The following is a 16,241-nucleotide window of genomic DNA, read 5'->3' as shown; positions in this document are numbered from 1 at the left end:
GCTTGGGAGCAAGACAGCCCACTTGCCACTTCCTGGCAGGGTGGTCTGGGCAGGCACTCCGCCTCTTCAGGCGCTGTTTCCCGGCTGTGCGGGAGGAGCTGTGCAATGTGTGTTCATGTGCAGTAATGGTTTACTGTTGCCGTTGAGAGGTGACTGGATTGGCTTCAAGGTCGTTGACCAGTCGGTGGTTAGAAGCCTGGCAGCTGAGCCCGGAGTTTGCGGCGTGCCCGTTGGCTCATCTGGCCCCTCTGCCCTGGGTGGGAAGGCGCTGGGTCCTGCACCTCCCTCACCCTCTTGGAGGGCAGTCCGTCCTTCCTGGCAGCCTCTCAGGTCATGCAGCCTGGGTGGGCATGTGGGTTGCCTAGAGAAAGTCGGTGGACCTCTCTGAGACTCGGTGGCTTCATCTAGTAACTGGGGCGATGTGAGGATGCCACCAAATGACGCGCCTGGTCCCGGGTCAGCACTCACACCTGTTGGCTGCTGGAATCGCCTCGTAGGCGTATCCAAGACTGCTCATTGCTGGAGGCCAGGGTGAAGCCAGCTTATCCTAAGAGCAAGCACTGCCTCGAGTTTTCTCCTCTTTCCAGAAGGGGGTCTTGGGGGCTCAGCACAGCCTTAGTGGCATTACCGTGTGGAGAGTTCTGAGTATTTCTGAGATTGATTGGCTTCCTAGTGCTTAACCCTGCAGTGTGACAGGCAAATTTGGCGCTTACTAAGCATCAGGCCCTGTTTGGCCCTTTACGTGTTAGCTCACTTAATCCTGCCACCTGACTTACCTCCCTTGGACCTTGACTCCTCATGCCCTGGCCAACCCGACAAGAGCCATCGGGGAGGTAGAGGCAGGGCAGCAGGCTGAGTGAGTGGGAGCCTCGGATTCTGTTCCTGCTCAGTGACGTGAGCCCGAGGGGGACCAGCTCTCGGGCTCAGGGAGCTGGGTCTCCACCTGTGCAGCTGAGTTGTCATTAGTGGGCTTCACCTGAGTATCATTTGAGTTTGCTTTCCCCTCCTGTAAAATAGGAGTTTGCTTTCCCCACCTGCTTCCCCAGCCATGCGTTGCACCCGAGAGTTGGGAGTGTGGTCAGAACGCAAGGCTGATGGGAAGTCTGCACCCGGGCTCCTTCCCAGAGTCCTTTGTTCACTCGGCACAGGTTCACGGTGATGGCTTTCTGCCTAGCCCTGCAGAAAGGCCCCCAGGGTTGGGACGCAAGGCAGCCCCTGGTGTTCATAGCCCATGTGTCAGACACCAGCCCTGGGCTACCACAGGTTGGTGGGTGGCTCGTTCTCCTCTGTCACATATTCTTCCTATCGATGGTGTCCCTTTATTAGAAGAATAAAGTCCTGGTTCTTGGTAAGACATTCAGAGCTCTTCGTGGTCTAGCCTGCCACCCTCGCCCATTGCTGGACCAGCTGCTGGTCCTCAGGGTGGGCGCCAGAGCTGCTGGCTGTCAGACCTGACCCCTGCCTGTCCGTCAGTCGGTGCGGATTCTTCTGGGGGAGGGGGGCAGAATGCTCCCCTCCCCTTCCGGAAGCCTCCTCCCTTTCAGGTCATTTTTATTCAAGAAGACTGACAAAGTCTTGCCCCATCCTTGCCCCCAGGTCAAAAAGGATACGCCCAACGTGTGGTTCTAATTAAGTTCCTCTTCCTTAGATTAGTTATAGAAGCTGAAAGGTGAAACTTAGTCTGGAGTTGTGAAAATGGTCTAAGAGTTTAGAAACCTACGGTCTGTTCTGGGGCAGGGGCTTTACCTCTCCGGGCCACAGTCTCCCCACCTGTAAACGCAGCAGTGTGAGAGTGGACGTGGGAGGGGTATTGGTGAGCAGAAGAAACGTGTGCCTGTCACTGGGGGCATCAGGGTTTGGGGGCAGAAGAAATAGGGGACCACTTCTCGGGCAGACGACTCCGGGGAGCTTGCTGAGGTACTCGGTGTCAGGCGGTGCCCGAGGGGCTCGCTTGTGGCCCCCTGGCCAGCTCCTGTTAGGGTGGACCATGTGTGGTAGGCAGGAGGGGTAGCTCGCTGGGCTGACGAGGAAGGCTGAGTCCAAGAAAGGGGAGGTCCCCGAAGGATCCCGTAGGCGGGGAGGATCCCAGGCCACAGCCACCCTTGCAGCGGGGTGGTTCTGGGCACTGGACTAAGCGCGTGACTCTTGGTGTCTCGGTCCTGCGGGTCTCTGTGAGACAGGGAGAGGGGCAGCCCCGTTTCTTAGGCGAGGTGAGTGAGTTTCAGAGGGAACCGCAGGCTGGGCTTCGGGCCCCATGAGTCTGGGGCTCTTCCACGAGCACCGCGGAGCTGCCCCGTGTGTTTCCGCTGGAGGTCACCAGGTATCATCGCACCTGCCTGTGTGACCAGGCCAGGCTCCCCCAACCCGTGTCTCCCCGGAGTCCTGGTACTTTTCCCTGCTCCATCCTGTTGCTTCACCTTCACAGAGGAAGGAAGAAGAGGTCTTAGGCCATTCCCCGAGCTTCTCGAGGAGGAAGAGGCACAAACCACCTAGTCTCCCCCGGAGTGGCAGGACAATGAGGGACAGCCTTGGCAGGCTTTCTGTTCCCTTCTCAGCCCTCTTCTGCTCAGCGGACAATGGGGTTGAATTCCGGACATTCTGGATTTGTGGTTTCCGGGGCCCTGTGGGGCCCCCTTCCTCACTGGATACGGTGAATCACGACTTTTTGGAATTTTGTGTCAGGTGTGAAGGGGCAGGGCAGGAAGGCCGTGTGCACGTGTGTCTGGAGAGCTGAAAGTAGAGCAGGAATTCTCTGGGTAGACGAGGCAGTGCCTCTTTAACACGCGCCTCACCTTCGCGGTGTTGTCGTGATTAACAGTGGAGCCTGAGCGCTGGCGGGAGCTGGTGGAGGCTGGCGGCGGGAGCGGGCGGCATCTGTGCAGCACTAGCCGTTTTCAGAGCAAAAGGAAACCTTTTCTGGGGGAGAGGATTCCGTTCCTTTGGCAAGGCCAGCATGTGCCCCCCTGTCCCAAGGGACTGGCGTGGTTCTGGGTTCCAGGTCCGTCTCTCCCCCCGACTCACCCCCAAGCCCGTGCAGCGAGGCAGAGGTGTGCCGTCCGGATCCTACCAGAAGCCCACGTGGGTGGGATTCGGTTTGGAAACCCTCCCCGGGCGCTGGGTTCCCAGCTTCTCCACCAGCGTTAAAGGGGCTGGTAGATGGGCACAGTGGTGCGCCCCCGTAGTTCAGCTACGCAGGAGGCTGAGGTGGGAGGATCCTTTGAGCCCAGGAGTTGGAGGCCAGCATGGCGGACATAGTGGGACCCCATCTCTTAAAAGAGTTTTTTAAAAATTAAAAAAATAAAGAGAGCTGACTATGCAGGGCTGGGGTGTGGCTTAGTGGGGCTGGAGGTAGGATGGAAAGAGCCACTCACAATAATCTAACGGGTTTCCAACTTGGGAGAGGATGTGGAAACAACTTTGGAAAGGAACAGAATGGATGTATGATTCCCAAGCAAGGTACAGATGTGATCGCCACTTCCTTGAGTGAGCTCCCAAAAGTTGGTATCTTCCTCCTCCACCTGGTGGTTCCCGACCTCAAGGTCACAGTCTTATACATCAGGTCCTCCAGAACCACACCCACACCTGCCTGTGGGCTGCATAGATGCTGTCGTCTCTGCCCAGAACCCCCTTCCTTTTCTTCTCTGCCGGGGGAAGCCTGTTTATCCTTCAAGTCCTGCCTAAATATGATTGCTCTGTGATCACCGCCCCCTACACTCCCCAGCGTACCTGGTACCTGCCTCTATTATAGTGGTGCTGCCGTTATTAGTTACACCTTGGTCTCTCCAGCCAGCCTGGGGCACTTTAGGGGAGGGCAGAGTACTGCGTATTCGTGTGTCTCCAGTGCTTAGCACATACCCAGCCCAGGGTGCGGGAACCTAGTGGCCAGATGGACTGACTGCCAGGTAGAGGTGGTTCTGCCTGTGTGTTCTGGAAGTTGATGTTTTTTCCTGTGCCCCTGAAAAGAGTGCCCAGTTACATGGACACGCACATACACGCGCACACACACACACAGAGTCTCCATCAGGAAGGCCCCGAGGATTTAACGGCTGAAAGCAAAGTCATTTCTTATATCCTACCCCATCCCAGCCACAGCCATTCGAGGCTGAGCCCTTTCCTGGCTGACCCCAGAGAACCCCTCCAGGCATTCACACCACAAGAAAGGGTCTAAACGGTTTGCTGGGTTTGCTGGGGGTCGAGGCTGGCAAGCAAGGGGCAGGGGCTGGGGGGGGGCGGCTCATTCCCCAGCATTGTGGCAAGAACAAACTAGGGAGATAACCAGCAAGGAGCTACTCTGGGACCAGCCCACTAGACATGAATGCTGGTCTTTGGATGATGAACTACGGTCTTGTTCAAGATCAGTGGCCAAGGAAACCAGGCCCACTGATTGGTGATACAGCATGTTGGTGAGAACCAGAATTCAGGTTTGCAGACTCCGGGGCCAGTGCTCATCCTGTTTGTCCTCAGTGGGATAAATCTTGGCTGTGATAATTCATACCGTAATGTTGCTAGGACATCAGTTTTCTCCTTTGTAAAATGGGGTTAATTTTTTCTTCATTTGTCTTACGAGAGAGATACGAGATTAAAATCAGAAAATAAGTACAGTACTGTTTTGTTTTTCCTTGAGAATTAAAAAAGACCTAGTTTTTTTTCCTGTTCGGTCTTGAGAAGCATCATTTAGCTCGGTTCCACAAACTTTCTGTGAAGGACCAGCTAGCAAATATTTTAGGCTTCATGGGCCACTGGTCTTTGCAGCCAGTCAACTCTGCTGTTTTAGTGCAAAAACAGCCGTGGACAGTACACAAGTACGTGAGTGAGTGTGGCTGTGTTTCAATAAAACTTTATTTATACTGTGTTCCAATTAGGCTTAATTTATAAAAACAGGTGGCAGTTCAGTTTTCGCCCTGAGCTTACGCTAGCTCGGGCTGGTGGCTGTGCTTTTGGGGTCTTTGTGCTGCAGCTGACCCCAGCCTCCACTCTGGGTTTGCAGTGTGGTGCAGGGAACGCAGCCTGGACCTTAGAAGCGGGTCAGACCTCACATCCTGGAGGCTCAGTCTTCCCATCTGTGCGATGGCATAGTCCAGGGTCTGAGAAAGAGGCAGGGGTGAGCATCCTGTGGAGGAACTCCACGTTAGGTTTGGACGCTGCCTATACTTTCATTTGCCATGTTTCCTCCCTCTGTTTTGAAATCCGCCACCTGCTGATCCTGTTCCTCCAGGAGGCAAGCCAGCCTCATGCCTGTTGAACAAAACCTTCGCCGAGCGCCTGCTGTGCGTGTCTTAGCGGGCACGTCTGGGGAAGCCGGATTCCCAGCTGTGCAGACCTTGTGCCCTCGCCAGCTGCCAGGCGCTGCCCTGGCTCCTTGGGAGACCGGTGGGAGGAAGCGAGGTCAGCTGGGGCCTTTGCTCACGTGGAGTCAATGAGCCTTGTGCTGATCTTTGCACAGAGTGGGCCTCGGTGGCTGTGAGGATTCCTGATGTTTACGCAGAGGTGACCCAAAGGGAAGATATGGTACATTCCTGCTCCCTCAAACCGGCCACTGCCTTACCATCCTAGGAAGATGGCCTACACCAGTGCTAGACCCTGCGGAGGGCCCTGAGTGTTGCAGGTATATCTATTGGGTGGCCAGGAGCCTGCCTGACGGTGAGCTCACTGGAGACCATGCCGAAGCCTGGGCAGTTGCTTCGCCATTGGGTGTGGCCCAGCTCAGCCCCCTGGGTGTACGCTGGGTGTACACACAGAAAACTCAGATGCCCTCTGCCCTCGAGTTGGCATCTCAGCCCCAACGTGGGCCTCTAGTGCTCACAGACACAGGCACACGCACACACACGCCTCTTCCCCAGGGGACAGACTGAAGCAGGATCAGAAGCCAGCTCTCATTCCCAGGAGTTGAAATGAGGAAATGACTTTCCCTCCAGTGAGCTGCACGTAAAGTTGACTCCTCCCTCACCCTGCATGCTGGGTCTGCTTGCTACTCCAGGGAGGCCGTGGATGAGGCAGACCACGTTGACGGATTCAGGGTGTCTATGGCACCTGGGTACACCTTGGCCCTCTCCCCAGAATGGGCTTACAGCATTTTCCGTCAGCATTTGTGTCCAAGGAGCAAACTGGATTGTCTGTGGGGTGCCTTTGCCGTGTGTGTATAATTGTTCTGATTTTGTATTCACTCAGCTAGAGCGACACACCCGACAGGCAGGTCACACGGGCGACCGGTGCTGCAAATCCTCCGCATCCTGCTGCGGGCTGGTAAAACCCATCTCCTCAGCCTCACCAGACCAGTGGCCAGTGTCCCCAGGAGTCAGGGAGGACGAGGGTCTGTGGAGTGTTTCATCTCAACAACCTAAAACCCCAAGTGCCCTCTCCCTGGTGGCCTGCTCTTGGGGCAGCCCCCAGCAGCTGACAGTCCTCTCGGGGCTCTTGCGCCCGTGGGGAATGTGTGGCCGGACTTCCGCCCTGCTCTACAGATGAGCCACCCGAGGCCCAGGCTTACAAGGCCCAGGACTCCAACCCTAGTGCTTTTGGGCTGGTGCTGTCACCACGGGCCACAGCCTGTCCTCATGCGGGCTCTTCCCAGGCTCAACTCTGAACCCAGAAAGCCTGGACTTAAGTCTCAGCTGTTTCCTTGCAAGGCCGTGATTTCTAGGCAGGTGAAGGCAGTTTTGAAGGGCCCACCTGGCAGCCACACACAAGGCAGGATGTCAGGACGGACAGCTGTGTTTGGAGGGCACTTGACTGGGTGCAGCGGGAGAAGCATCGTGAGGGAGAGTGTGTGGCCTTCGACAGGCGGGTGGGCATTCGTGGCAGAGGGAGGCCGGCAAGCCAAGCTCCCGCCTTCCCCGTCAGTGGCGAGTGAGTGGCCACGGGAGCAGGAGGCACAGGGGACCAGGAAGACTGGGGGCAATGTGCGTAGAATAGCTGTCATTTCCCTTACGCAGACACCAAGACGCAGAGCCGTGTGCTGGAGGGGCCGGGGTTGGACCCCAGGCCTGCGTGACTGCGGGGTCCTTCCCATCATGCCCCAGCCTGTGTCTTGAGGATGGTCCGAGGAAGTACCAGGACTAGCTGGAATGTGACGAGAGGGATGGGGTCCTGCTGACGTTCTGAAATGCTTTTCCACGGGGCCTCGGATCTGCTGTGCCGTGGGAGCACTCTGCTCCCCACCGTGTCGGTGCTGGGAAAGGCTTTGTCACTAAACTGTCAGTGTCCACACTTCCGAGTTTTTGTGAAACAGCCCTGGGTTTGCCTCAATCACACCCATAACAGAGCCTCCCGGGCCCTGCCTGAGCGTCTCTCAGAAGCTGCTGGATATAACACTACCCAGTGCTGAAATGATAGGAAAAAGAATAAAAAGGAACTGCGGGAGTTAGGTGTCTCCAAGCAGAGACCTTGGGGCTGGCTGAGACGGAAGGCAAGTCTGTTTCCAGGGTCTGGGGGCTCATGAAGGCTGGACGGGAAGTGGGCGTGTTCCTGGCCGCCTTTTCCCGGATTCAGGAGCAGGGATTTCCCCACATCAGGGTCTCCCCGAGGGTTCAAGTCCCCTTGCGCTCACCCTGCAAAAGCAGTGCAGGGTGCTGGGAAGAGTTCTGGTCGGTCAGGCACCCTACTCCTCATCCCAGCTCCCTGCTGGCAGATGGAAGGACCAGGCCTACGTGCAGTGGCCACTCTGGGCCTCGATTCACCTGTCTGGGGGGAGAGAGGGAGGTGGGCGTCACGTTTTCCTGGCGCCCACTGCAGGGTAAGCCAACACTCAGGCTTGTTTCTCAGTGTCTTCATTCTTCTCCCCAGCTAGCCTGGGAGCTCCCCAGGGCCAAGATGCGTCTGGTGTGTCTCCGTGACCCCAGCATGGGGTTGGCCGGACGCATAGGAGCTCAGCACCCAAGATCTAGATGCACTCGCAATTCTGTGACGTCTAGGATACATTCCTATTTTCTCCCCGCTCTCTGTGCCCTGACGTGTGACGCAGAGGGGCCATGTGCAGGCTTGTAGAATGGTGGGCTACCCAAGACCCCCCTGGCTCTAGAATCAGGCTTTGAGGCCTGGCTCCACCATGGAATCACTGTGTAGTCCTGGTGAGTGACTCTACCTTTCTGAGCCTCGGCTGCTTGCCATACAGTAGAGCTCTTGACCAGCCTCACGGGAGGAGCAAAGGATTAGGTGCACCAAAGCAGGTCAAGGCCACACTAACCGTGCCTGCTCTGGTGGTGAGAGAACGGAGTGCAGTCAGTGGTAGGGCTGGGGTTCGAAGCCAGTTCTTTCCAAACCCTGTTTCTTTATCTAAAATAAACGTGGATGGGCTGGAGTTAGGAGATGTGGCTCAGCCACCAACTAGTTCCCTGTGGTCTTGGGTCACTCTCTTCTCCCCTGTAAATAAGGACATTGGAGGAAGTGACGACAGGATCTGTCAGAGCTCCCCAGCAAGCAGGTGACCACCGGGCAGGTGTGGTTCTCCCTAAGCTCCTAGTGAGGACCCCAGCCGCCCTGGTCCAGCCCGGAATTCTGTTGTCCCTCGGGTGTCCTGTCTGCCCTTCTCACCTTGTCCTGGGAGGGTCACTTAGGCAGCTCCTGCGACAGAAATCTTCCAGTGTGCACGGTGGTGAGATGGTCCCAAAGGAGCTGGGCTCAGAGGCTCGTCCTAGCCAAGTGGGCTTCCCGATGTGCCTGTTTTGGGTTCCTCAAAAGCCTTCAGCAAGGGGAAGCCAGGAAGGCCCCACAGGGGCGTTGTCTTGTGTGGGAAAAGGATCAGCGTTTGCAGCTGAGACTCCCTCCTCCTCCTCCTCTCCCCTCCCCTCCACCACGGCCCCTCTGCCTGCTGGCCGCATCTGCTCAGACTCGGGGACAGAGAGACGCCCCTGGCCCAACAAAGGTCAGGGTGCTCAAACAAGATCCTTTTTTGTCTGTCTGCCTCCTACGTGGCCTTTTGCCTCAGTGAGTGATGAATTGAAAAGACCATGAAGTCCAATTTCTTAAACCTACCTGTAGGTCTCTCTCTCAGAACGCAGGCTGGGAAGGAGGACGAGACCACGCTCTGTGGCCTGATGAAACACAGGGCCGCTCAGCCCTTGCCTCCTCACAGAGACGGGCGACTTGGCTGTCATTTTCTTTGCAGAAGCAAATGTTCCCCCAAACGCGGCTCCGTTCTCTGTGCAGGGTTCCTGCCTTGGTCCTGCACGGTCTCAGGGACGCAGCACAGACAGAGAATGTAGTGACAGAGCTCCAGGCTAAGTGGAGATAGCGGGGACGCAGAGGTGCTTTGTGTGGACATGGGTGACCCACTGGGAAATGGCAGGTGTTTGGCTCTTTGGAAGGAAAGCTCCCCGGCCCACAGAGCTCCCGTGGCGCCGGCAGCTGTGCCCAGAGGTCAGCAGAGCCCGGCCAACACCCGACAGGGTGGGAGAGGAGCTTCGCGGTGGCTGTGTGCTTACGCCTCTGTCAGCGTGGTGGTGGGGTCTTCTCTCTGGGGGACTGGCCGGTCCGGGCCAGGATTCCCTGGCCCTCATTTTTCCACACCCAGTTCCAAGCCGGAGGAGACTCTGGAGCTGCGTTCCCTCCCTCACCTTTAACAGCCCACTCCGCTCCACCCCCACAAGCCAGAGAGGTGGTCGGGCTGGGCCGACTGCTCGTGGCCGTGTGTCAAGAGCAAGCTCTGCTCCTTCGGGGACCAGCCACTGAGTCCCACGGGGAGCTTCCACGGAGGCACGCGCACCAGCCTTGCCCTCTGACCTCAGGGGGCCTCTTGGGAGGGGTCCCAGACCCCAGCAGCGATGTGATCTTCCAGGCCCTGGTCTGAGTGTTGGCCCTTTGCAGAGATGGCCGTCGATGGAGGCCCCGCTGTGTGCCAGGCGCTCTCGGGTGCTGTGCTTGTTTTCTCTGACCAGTCAGCGTGTCGGCTGCTGCTGACCGCCTCTGACCGCCGGACGCACAGGTGTGAGGGAGCCCAGAGCCACGCCGCTGGCCCTGAGGAGACACTGGCTTATCGGGGACAGAGGGAGAAGGCACTCCCTTCTTGCCAAGAGCTGAGGAGCCGACAAAAGGCCTTTTGCCCCCTCTTGGCAACTGGACCTCACCCTTGAACTTTTCTCCTCCGTTCTTTTTATATTTCTTTTTTTGGGAGTTGGCTTCACATTATCTTGTTTTGTTTACATTACACCCAAGTTTCGTGGTACAAAAGACTTGCAGGTGCAAATATGTCCCGCCTTCATTAACTTCCCCTCCCTTTTTAATTTATGTGATTTCAATTTTCCTTCCCTGTACTGTTAATTAGGGGACCCTCTAATCAGTGCCATTATCACAGTGGTATTCATGTTTAGGAAAGCCGCTAAACAAATGCTTGCAAAATTGCTAAATGGCTAATTAATGTCTGTTAATTAAGAAAATTGCTCATGGTAACAAACCGTGCCGTTGCTGGCAGCCGCTAGAAAGACACACACTTGTTGAAATGAGTAGCGTGGCAGGTAGGGGAACATCTGCTCCTCGGAGCTTCCCGGAAGTGAGCAGCCCCTCGCCTGGCCAAGGAACTCCCAGGCCTGTCGTCAGTGGCTCCCTCAGTTTCCTGCACAGGGCCCTGCGATGTTCCGTGCGCACCCCTTCTTTGTAGGTGCACGCTCTGCCTCCCCCCAGCTCCACGCTGGGCCTCCTGGGGCAGATGCTGGTGGCCCGGCCCCGCGGGAGGAGACTAGGGGAAATCCTACCTGTGTATCCCCGCTCTCTTTTAAATTTAACCACATCCATCTCCCATGCATGTTTTGATTTTTTCTCAAAAGCAATTTGCAAGGATAACGGCAGCATCTTGAGCAGAGAAGAGTGCACTGGGGCCTGGCTCCTGGTCCCCCGCACCGGCATCCACTGGGCGGCCAGGGTGGGCCGCAGGTGCGTCCAACGCAGGCTCCTCACTCTGCTGTCTGACGGGCAGTGGGAAGTGCCTTTGGCATTGTGACCCAGTCTATGCACACGCATGACGTTACACGTGGAAGAGAGGTTCATGAACAATATCTGCCTTAAAATACACAGGGCTCTCTGATAGTTTCTATTGTTTTTTTAATCGATTCAAGTCTTTTAAAAATAATAGTTACAACTTACTAAATTGATTTCACCACCCACTAAAGGGTTTTCACCTGCCCATCTCTTCTTGGGGGAGTTGAGGTCAGCACAGCCCAGGGCTTCGGGGGTCAGCTTGGAACGGGGTGGCTGACTGCTGTGGAAGGCCCAGCCCCTCCACACCCCTCCCCGCCCAGCAGTCGGGTCTCCTGCCCTTCCCCCGGCCCCCTGGGCTGCAGGGGCCAGGGGGGGCTTGGGCCCATTGAGCTTCTCCTGGCTCTGCCAGTTGTGTGGCCGTAGCCAAGTCCCTTCTTCTCTTGAGACTCAGTTTCCTCTTCGGTAAAAAATCAGAGTGAGAACCCCCACCTCACAAGGCGAGTGCTCTGTGGGGCCCCGGGCATTGTGGGTTCTCTCCCTGCCTATGTGGTCCACCCGTGGCGCCCCCGCTGCTCCTGCCTGTGTTCTCACTCAGCCTTCAGTGCCCCCAGCCCTCTGCCGCCAGAGACATGTCCCCCACTGGCCTCTCACCAACCCCGATTAACCCTGCCTTGAGTCACCCACACCCACGTGTCTGTCCCCCCAGACTGTGAGCTCCTCGAGGGCAGGGACCTCTCCTGGTTCCCCCATACCCCCTGCAGGCGGCACTTACGCTCTGCATCGGGTCTGGGAGGCGTCGAGCGCCCTGTTTCTGTGTGTCCCTGTGTTCTCCGAGCCTGTCTCAGCCGACGTATTTAACATGGCAAACTCCGCTCACGCGGCGGACCGTGTGCAGGACCGTGCTCCTGTGTGCTTTGACGAAGGTGCTTCATTTCAGTTTTTGTTCTTTGCGATCCCCTGTGAATGTATTCTCAGCTTCCCTCGCTCGTGCTCGCCGTCTTACGCCAATGGGCCCCTGAGCCGGCGACCGCGGCAGCAGCCCCGCCACCTCCCTGCCAGCCAGAGCCCGCACGCCCGCCGCCCGCCCTCCGTTTTGGTTTAATTTTTGTTCTTTTAAGCTTCTGCGCTTCTCCATGTGCTGTGATCTATAACCTGCCTCTACTGTCTGGCCTCACAGGGTCCTCCGGGGTCACAGCCCTCGCCGCACGCACAGCCTCCACCTCACAATCCTAGCAGCATGATGGGACCCCACAGTCAGGTAAACGCGCCGTGGCTGGCCCGCCCGCCGGGGGGCGCGGGGCACGGAGGAAGCAGAGAGCCAGCAGAGGAAAAACAAAAATCAAAACGTGCTCTAGCCATTGCCTTTGAGTCGTTATTGACAAAATTAAATTAAAGAAAATTTTTTTTTCCCCTCTAAAGATAGTCTTCATTCCTTGGACATCACACCCGGCTTGGATATGAAACCAAAAGAAAAGAAAAAAAATATTTCTGTGACCTTGTCAGCGGCCTTTGCGTTTTTGTTTTTTCCTCTCTCACTTTTGGTTTGGATTTTGAGTTTGGTTGACCATCGTTTGTAACCGAAGCTGCACCCCTAGCCTTTTCTTTGTGCACTCCTGCTGCTGAGAAAGCTTTCCTGCCCGTTCCCCCGCACGGAGCTAGGGAACCCGCTGTCTCCGTACTGTTTCCATGGTGCTCCCCACTCAGCCCTCGCTCCCCTCCCGCCCCTCTGTCCGTGGTTTCTGTACGTGTGTGTGTGCGCGTGTGCACGCATGTCCAGCCTTGTCTGCAGACCCTTACGATGTTACGTGTCCTTTTTCCTTATTCTTTTATTTGCCCTTACCGAGAGCGGGTTTCCTCCTTTGCCCTGCACTGACTTAACTGTTCTTCTGCGTCTTGTGCAAAGTCCCAGCCGCTGCCCCTCCACCCAAAGTAGATCTCTGCGAACAAACGTGGAGTTGGGAGACACAGTTGTTCTCTGCATCTGTTGTCCCCTCTGCCCAAAGAAGTTTTGCCCGGAGGGAAGAGGCTACCGGGAGAAAGAGAGCTTAAAAGATACTAGTGGAGTGGAAAGCGTTTGTGTTTGTCACTGTGCAGCAGGGCAGGCTGTCATTGAACTAACTCCCTGTAATTGCAGCCTTTTATGTCACCGCGATACGCAGGCGGCCCCAGGCCCCCGATCAGAATGGGAAACCAGGTACTGTACTTTTTCATGTTCTCTCTCCCCTCCCTCAGACAGCCTTGGCCCCAGGTGAACCGACTCAAATAAAAGTTGGGGGACAGCATTGAAGGGTGGAGGGACAGCTTTCAACATGGGGGTAGCTTACCAGCAATTCCCCAAGGAGGGCCCTGTGTCCCCTCTGTGCCATGGTGCAGCATTTCACCTGCCTCTCGGGATGGGATTTGGGCATCCCGTGCCGGAGTTTAGAGGCTGGCAGCAGGCGCAGTGAGGGTGGGAGCGCAGGGTTTCGGCTATTCTGGGGAAGGTGGTAATAACCCTCCCTCCCGGCCCTCCTTGGAAGAGGGTCTTCCTCCTTTATGAAGTTCATTGACAACGTGCATTTTTCCCTGGAAACTTTGAGAATAGCCAAGGCTGGTAGATAGAACCCTGCTATTAGCGGGGGAAACGGCCCATAGGAATGCTTAGATCAGGAGCCTGGATGCGGCGGCGAAGGACTTTTGTGAGTTTTTAGGCTTCCCAGACCCAACTCAGAACAAGGAGGGATTTGTTCACGTAATGAGGAAAATGGTCTGCTTATGGGGAGGGCATCTCGCCCTGGGGTCATGTGCCCACCCTGGTCCCTGAGGGTGGGCAATTCTGGGCGGTCTGGAGAAACTGGCCGCCTGCTGCCCTCCCTGGTTCAGCCCATCCAGGGCGGGAGGAGAGATGAAGATGAACAGACACCTCTTTCAAAGATAGCCAGACTTAAAAGAAACTATAAAGAAACATCAGGGAAATTTCTTTTCATGCCAAAATATTTTTTTAACAGAATTTTTTCCATGACTTTGCAAAAGGCCTTCCAAAAATCTGACAGCAACGCCAGTGCAGACAGCCCTTGTTGCCTTGGGAGCTGGGGGTTTGGTCACAACAAGATTGGTATTATCGGGTGCGATTCTTTCTGTCCTCGAGGCTGCAGGAAAGTCCCCAAGTAAGACGACGCAGGGACAGTGGGGAGATGTCCACTCATGACCAGGCCTCCATTTCTAGTGTGCATTTGCCTATCGGGTGTCCACGTTGTTTTTGTTTTTGTTTTTTTTGGTTCAGAAGTTCTTTGTTTCCTATTTTGTCTGACACGAACGGGGCAAATTTGAACAAGAATTAGAGAGCCAGCTTTTTGAGCAAGAAGGGACTCTTGGATATGTCACAGAGCAGAGAATGGAGGCCTGACTTTCCAGAGTCTCACAGTGAGCTGGGCTGCAGCTGGTCCTGGTCGTGGCCTGGACTGAACGTGCTCCGCCCCACCCGCTCTCTGCCCCCACGGCTGCGAGATTGCCGCCTGCGTTATCTTTAACCCTGCACCAAGTGGGTCTCCTTTGCACACGGGCCCCAGCAGCGGTGCTCCCTGGGCGCTCCATGGTCCAGACTGGCCTCCGACAGGGAGAGAGCAGCTACTTCCTTATCATAATTGTGGCCCTTTCTCCAGCAGTTAAGGGACATGGAAAGGAGTGTGTATATTTCTATTTAGCGATCAAACCCACGCAAGCACCCAAGAGAGCAAATGGAGGATAAATCCTCCTGGTGACAAACCAATTTCCCAACCTCCCTGCTCGCCCCCCATCAGAAATCTACATCCAGTTTCCTGTGAACTCAAGAAATAGATGTGCCCCTTGCACAGGTTTTGCCCCTGCGGGTTTCTTGGAGAGCGCCGAAGTTGGGGCTGCCAGTTGAATGGGAGCCCCTGTGCCCCAGGTTAGCTGGGCTCTCTCCTGTGACACGTGGGGGGACAGAGACAGGACTTGCCTCCTAGGTGAGGGGGATGGGAAGGGCGCTTAGGGAAACAAGAAGCTAAGGGTATTGACATGGCCTCAAAGTCTTGCTAGGCCAGCCTCCCTCCCACCTGCCTCCCTGGCTAGAGGTTTAGAGCTATATGTAGAGTGTTGCTTTTTTTCCCCAAGCAGTGGCGGCTGAGTGGGTGGTGAACACTGGAGTTCAGCTAGGTTTAGGGGAGGAGGGGCTGGAATCTGAGGTTGTCAGAGAGCCCCCCCGCCCCCCACACGCATGTGTCAGTGGAGCTCCTGCCTGGCCAGGCAGGTGAGTGAGTGTGCAGGTGCAGCTGGGATTTGTCCATTTCCTGGACAGATGCTTCCTGTGCCTTGCCCCGCGGTGCTGTAGGAGAAGAGCTGGCCTACTTCCAGGAGCCTGTGTGACAGCCCCCAGAGGACCCTCTCCCCCGCAGGCCCTGGGGGTGTGTGCAGTGTGCTTACAGCCCCATCTGCAAGCCATTGTTTTTCTTCTTCCTTGTGTTTGAGGGCTTCAGCCTTCTCAATGCGAGACCCCTTTTCCTTGGTCATTGCACCCCTTCCTTCCCTTATAGAAGAGGCCCAGCCTGTCATGTCCCTATCTCAGGGGTCACTCTTGTGAGTGAAGTGACCCTTGAGCCCTCTCTGAGTCTCTGGACAGCCCAGCATTGCTCCTGGAGTTCTGGCACTCGGCAGGGTTAGGGGAAACCAAGGAGGAGCTTTCTGCGAGAACTGGTGGTCAGCGCTGGGCTACCTGCAGAGGGAGTGATTGCCCGACCCCCACGGGTTGGATGGGGGTGGTCCTGCTCTGGGTAACTCCTGGCCCTGAAGGTGCCCGTCCACCTGAACATCCTGGGATCCCCCAATCCAGGCAGCTTTGGAGGCAGGCCTTCCTGGATCCAGGCTCTAGAAAAACCCCGGTCCCGCAGTGGGCAGACACAGACCAGCCGAGTGACACAGAGCTCAGTTACTCAGGGCCAAGAAACAGAGCTGGGAGAAAGAGGGAGGTCAGAACAACTGAAACCCAGGGATTGGACGTCAGACGCTAGGCACCCCGAGTGGGTGGCAACAGCAGGTGCCCAGTGCTACCTGGTGAACATCGGGTGCTCCCCAGCCTTGTGTGTGTGTGTGGCCCCCGGGCAAGCCTGCCCCGATGCCGTCCCAACGCTAGGGGAAACTGAGAGTTGGTCCTTCGCTTACCACCTGGTTCACTTTGGGCCCAAGGCAGGTGAGCTGCCCACTCAGCCGTCCTCACAGCAGCACAGCTAGGGCTGGGGGCCCTGCGGATGGACCGGACCCCATCACAGGTGCCCAGCCTTTGAGTGACACTGGCAGCGACGATGGGGAAAGATGACCACTGTCACCAGAGGCTTTTC

At 56.5% G+C, this 16,241-nt stretch overlaps 1 protein-coding gene across 28 annotated transcripts in view; it reads left to right on the top strand.

Moving 5' to 3' along the window:
- Nucleotides 1-16,241, top strand: part of SSBP3 (single stranded DNA binding protein 3) — a 157,970-nt gene that overhangs the window by 121,833 nt on the left and 19,896 nt on the right. For 18 of the 28 annotated variants that reach the window (XM_069480021.1, XM_069480031.1, XM_069480016.1 and 15 more), the window contains one exon: nt 13,043-13,102. The exons of 6 other annotated variants lie outside the window; for them this stretch is intronic. In XM_069480021.1, the coding sequence (XP_069336122.1) occupies nt 13,043-13,102 (60 nt within the window). Of the gene's footprint in view, nt 1-12,085; nt 12,167-13,042; nt 13,103-16,241 lie in introns of all 28 variants that reach the window. 4 more of the 28 variants (XM_069480012.1, XM_069480010.1, XM_069480013.1 and 1 more) reach the window with 2 other exon arrangements.

The sequence above is a fragment of the Eulemur rufifrons genome, chromosome 8 (genome assembly GCF_041146395.1).
Source record: "Eulemur rufifrons isolate Redbay chromosome 8, OSU_ERuf_1, whole genome shotgun sequence".
NCBI lineage: Eukaryota > Metazoa > Chordata > Mammalia > Primates > Lemuridae > Eulemur > Eulemur rufifrons.
This window is presented reverse-complemented; position numbering and strand designations above follow the sequence as displayed.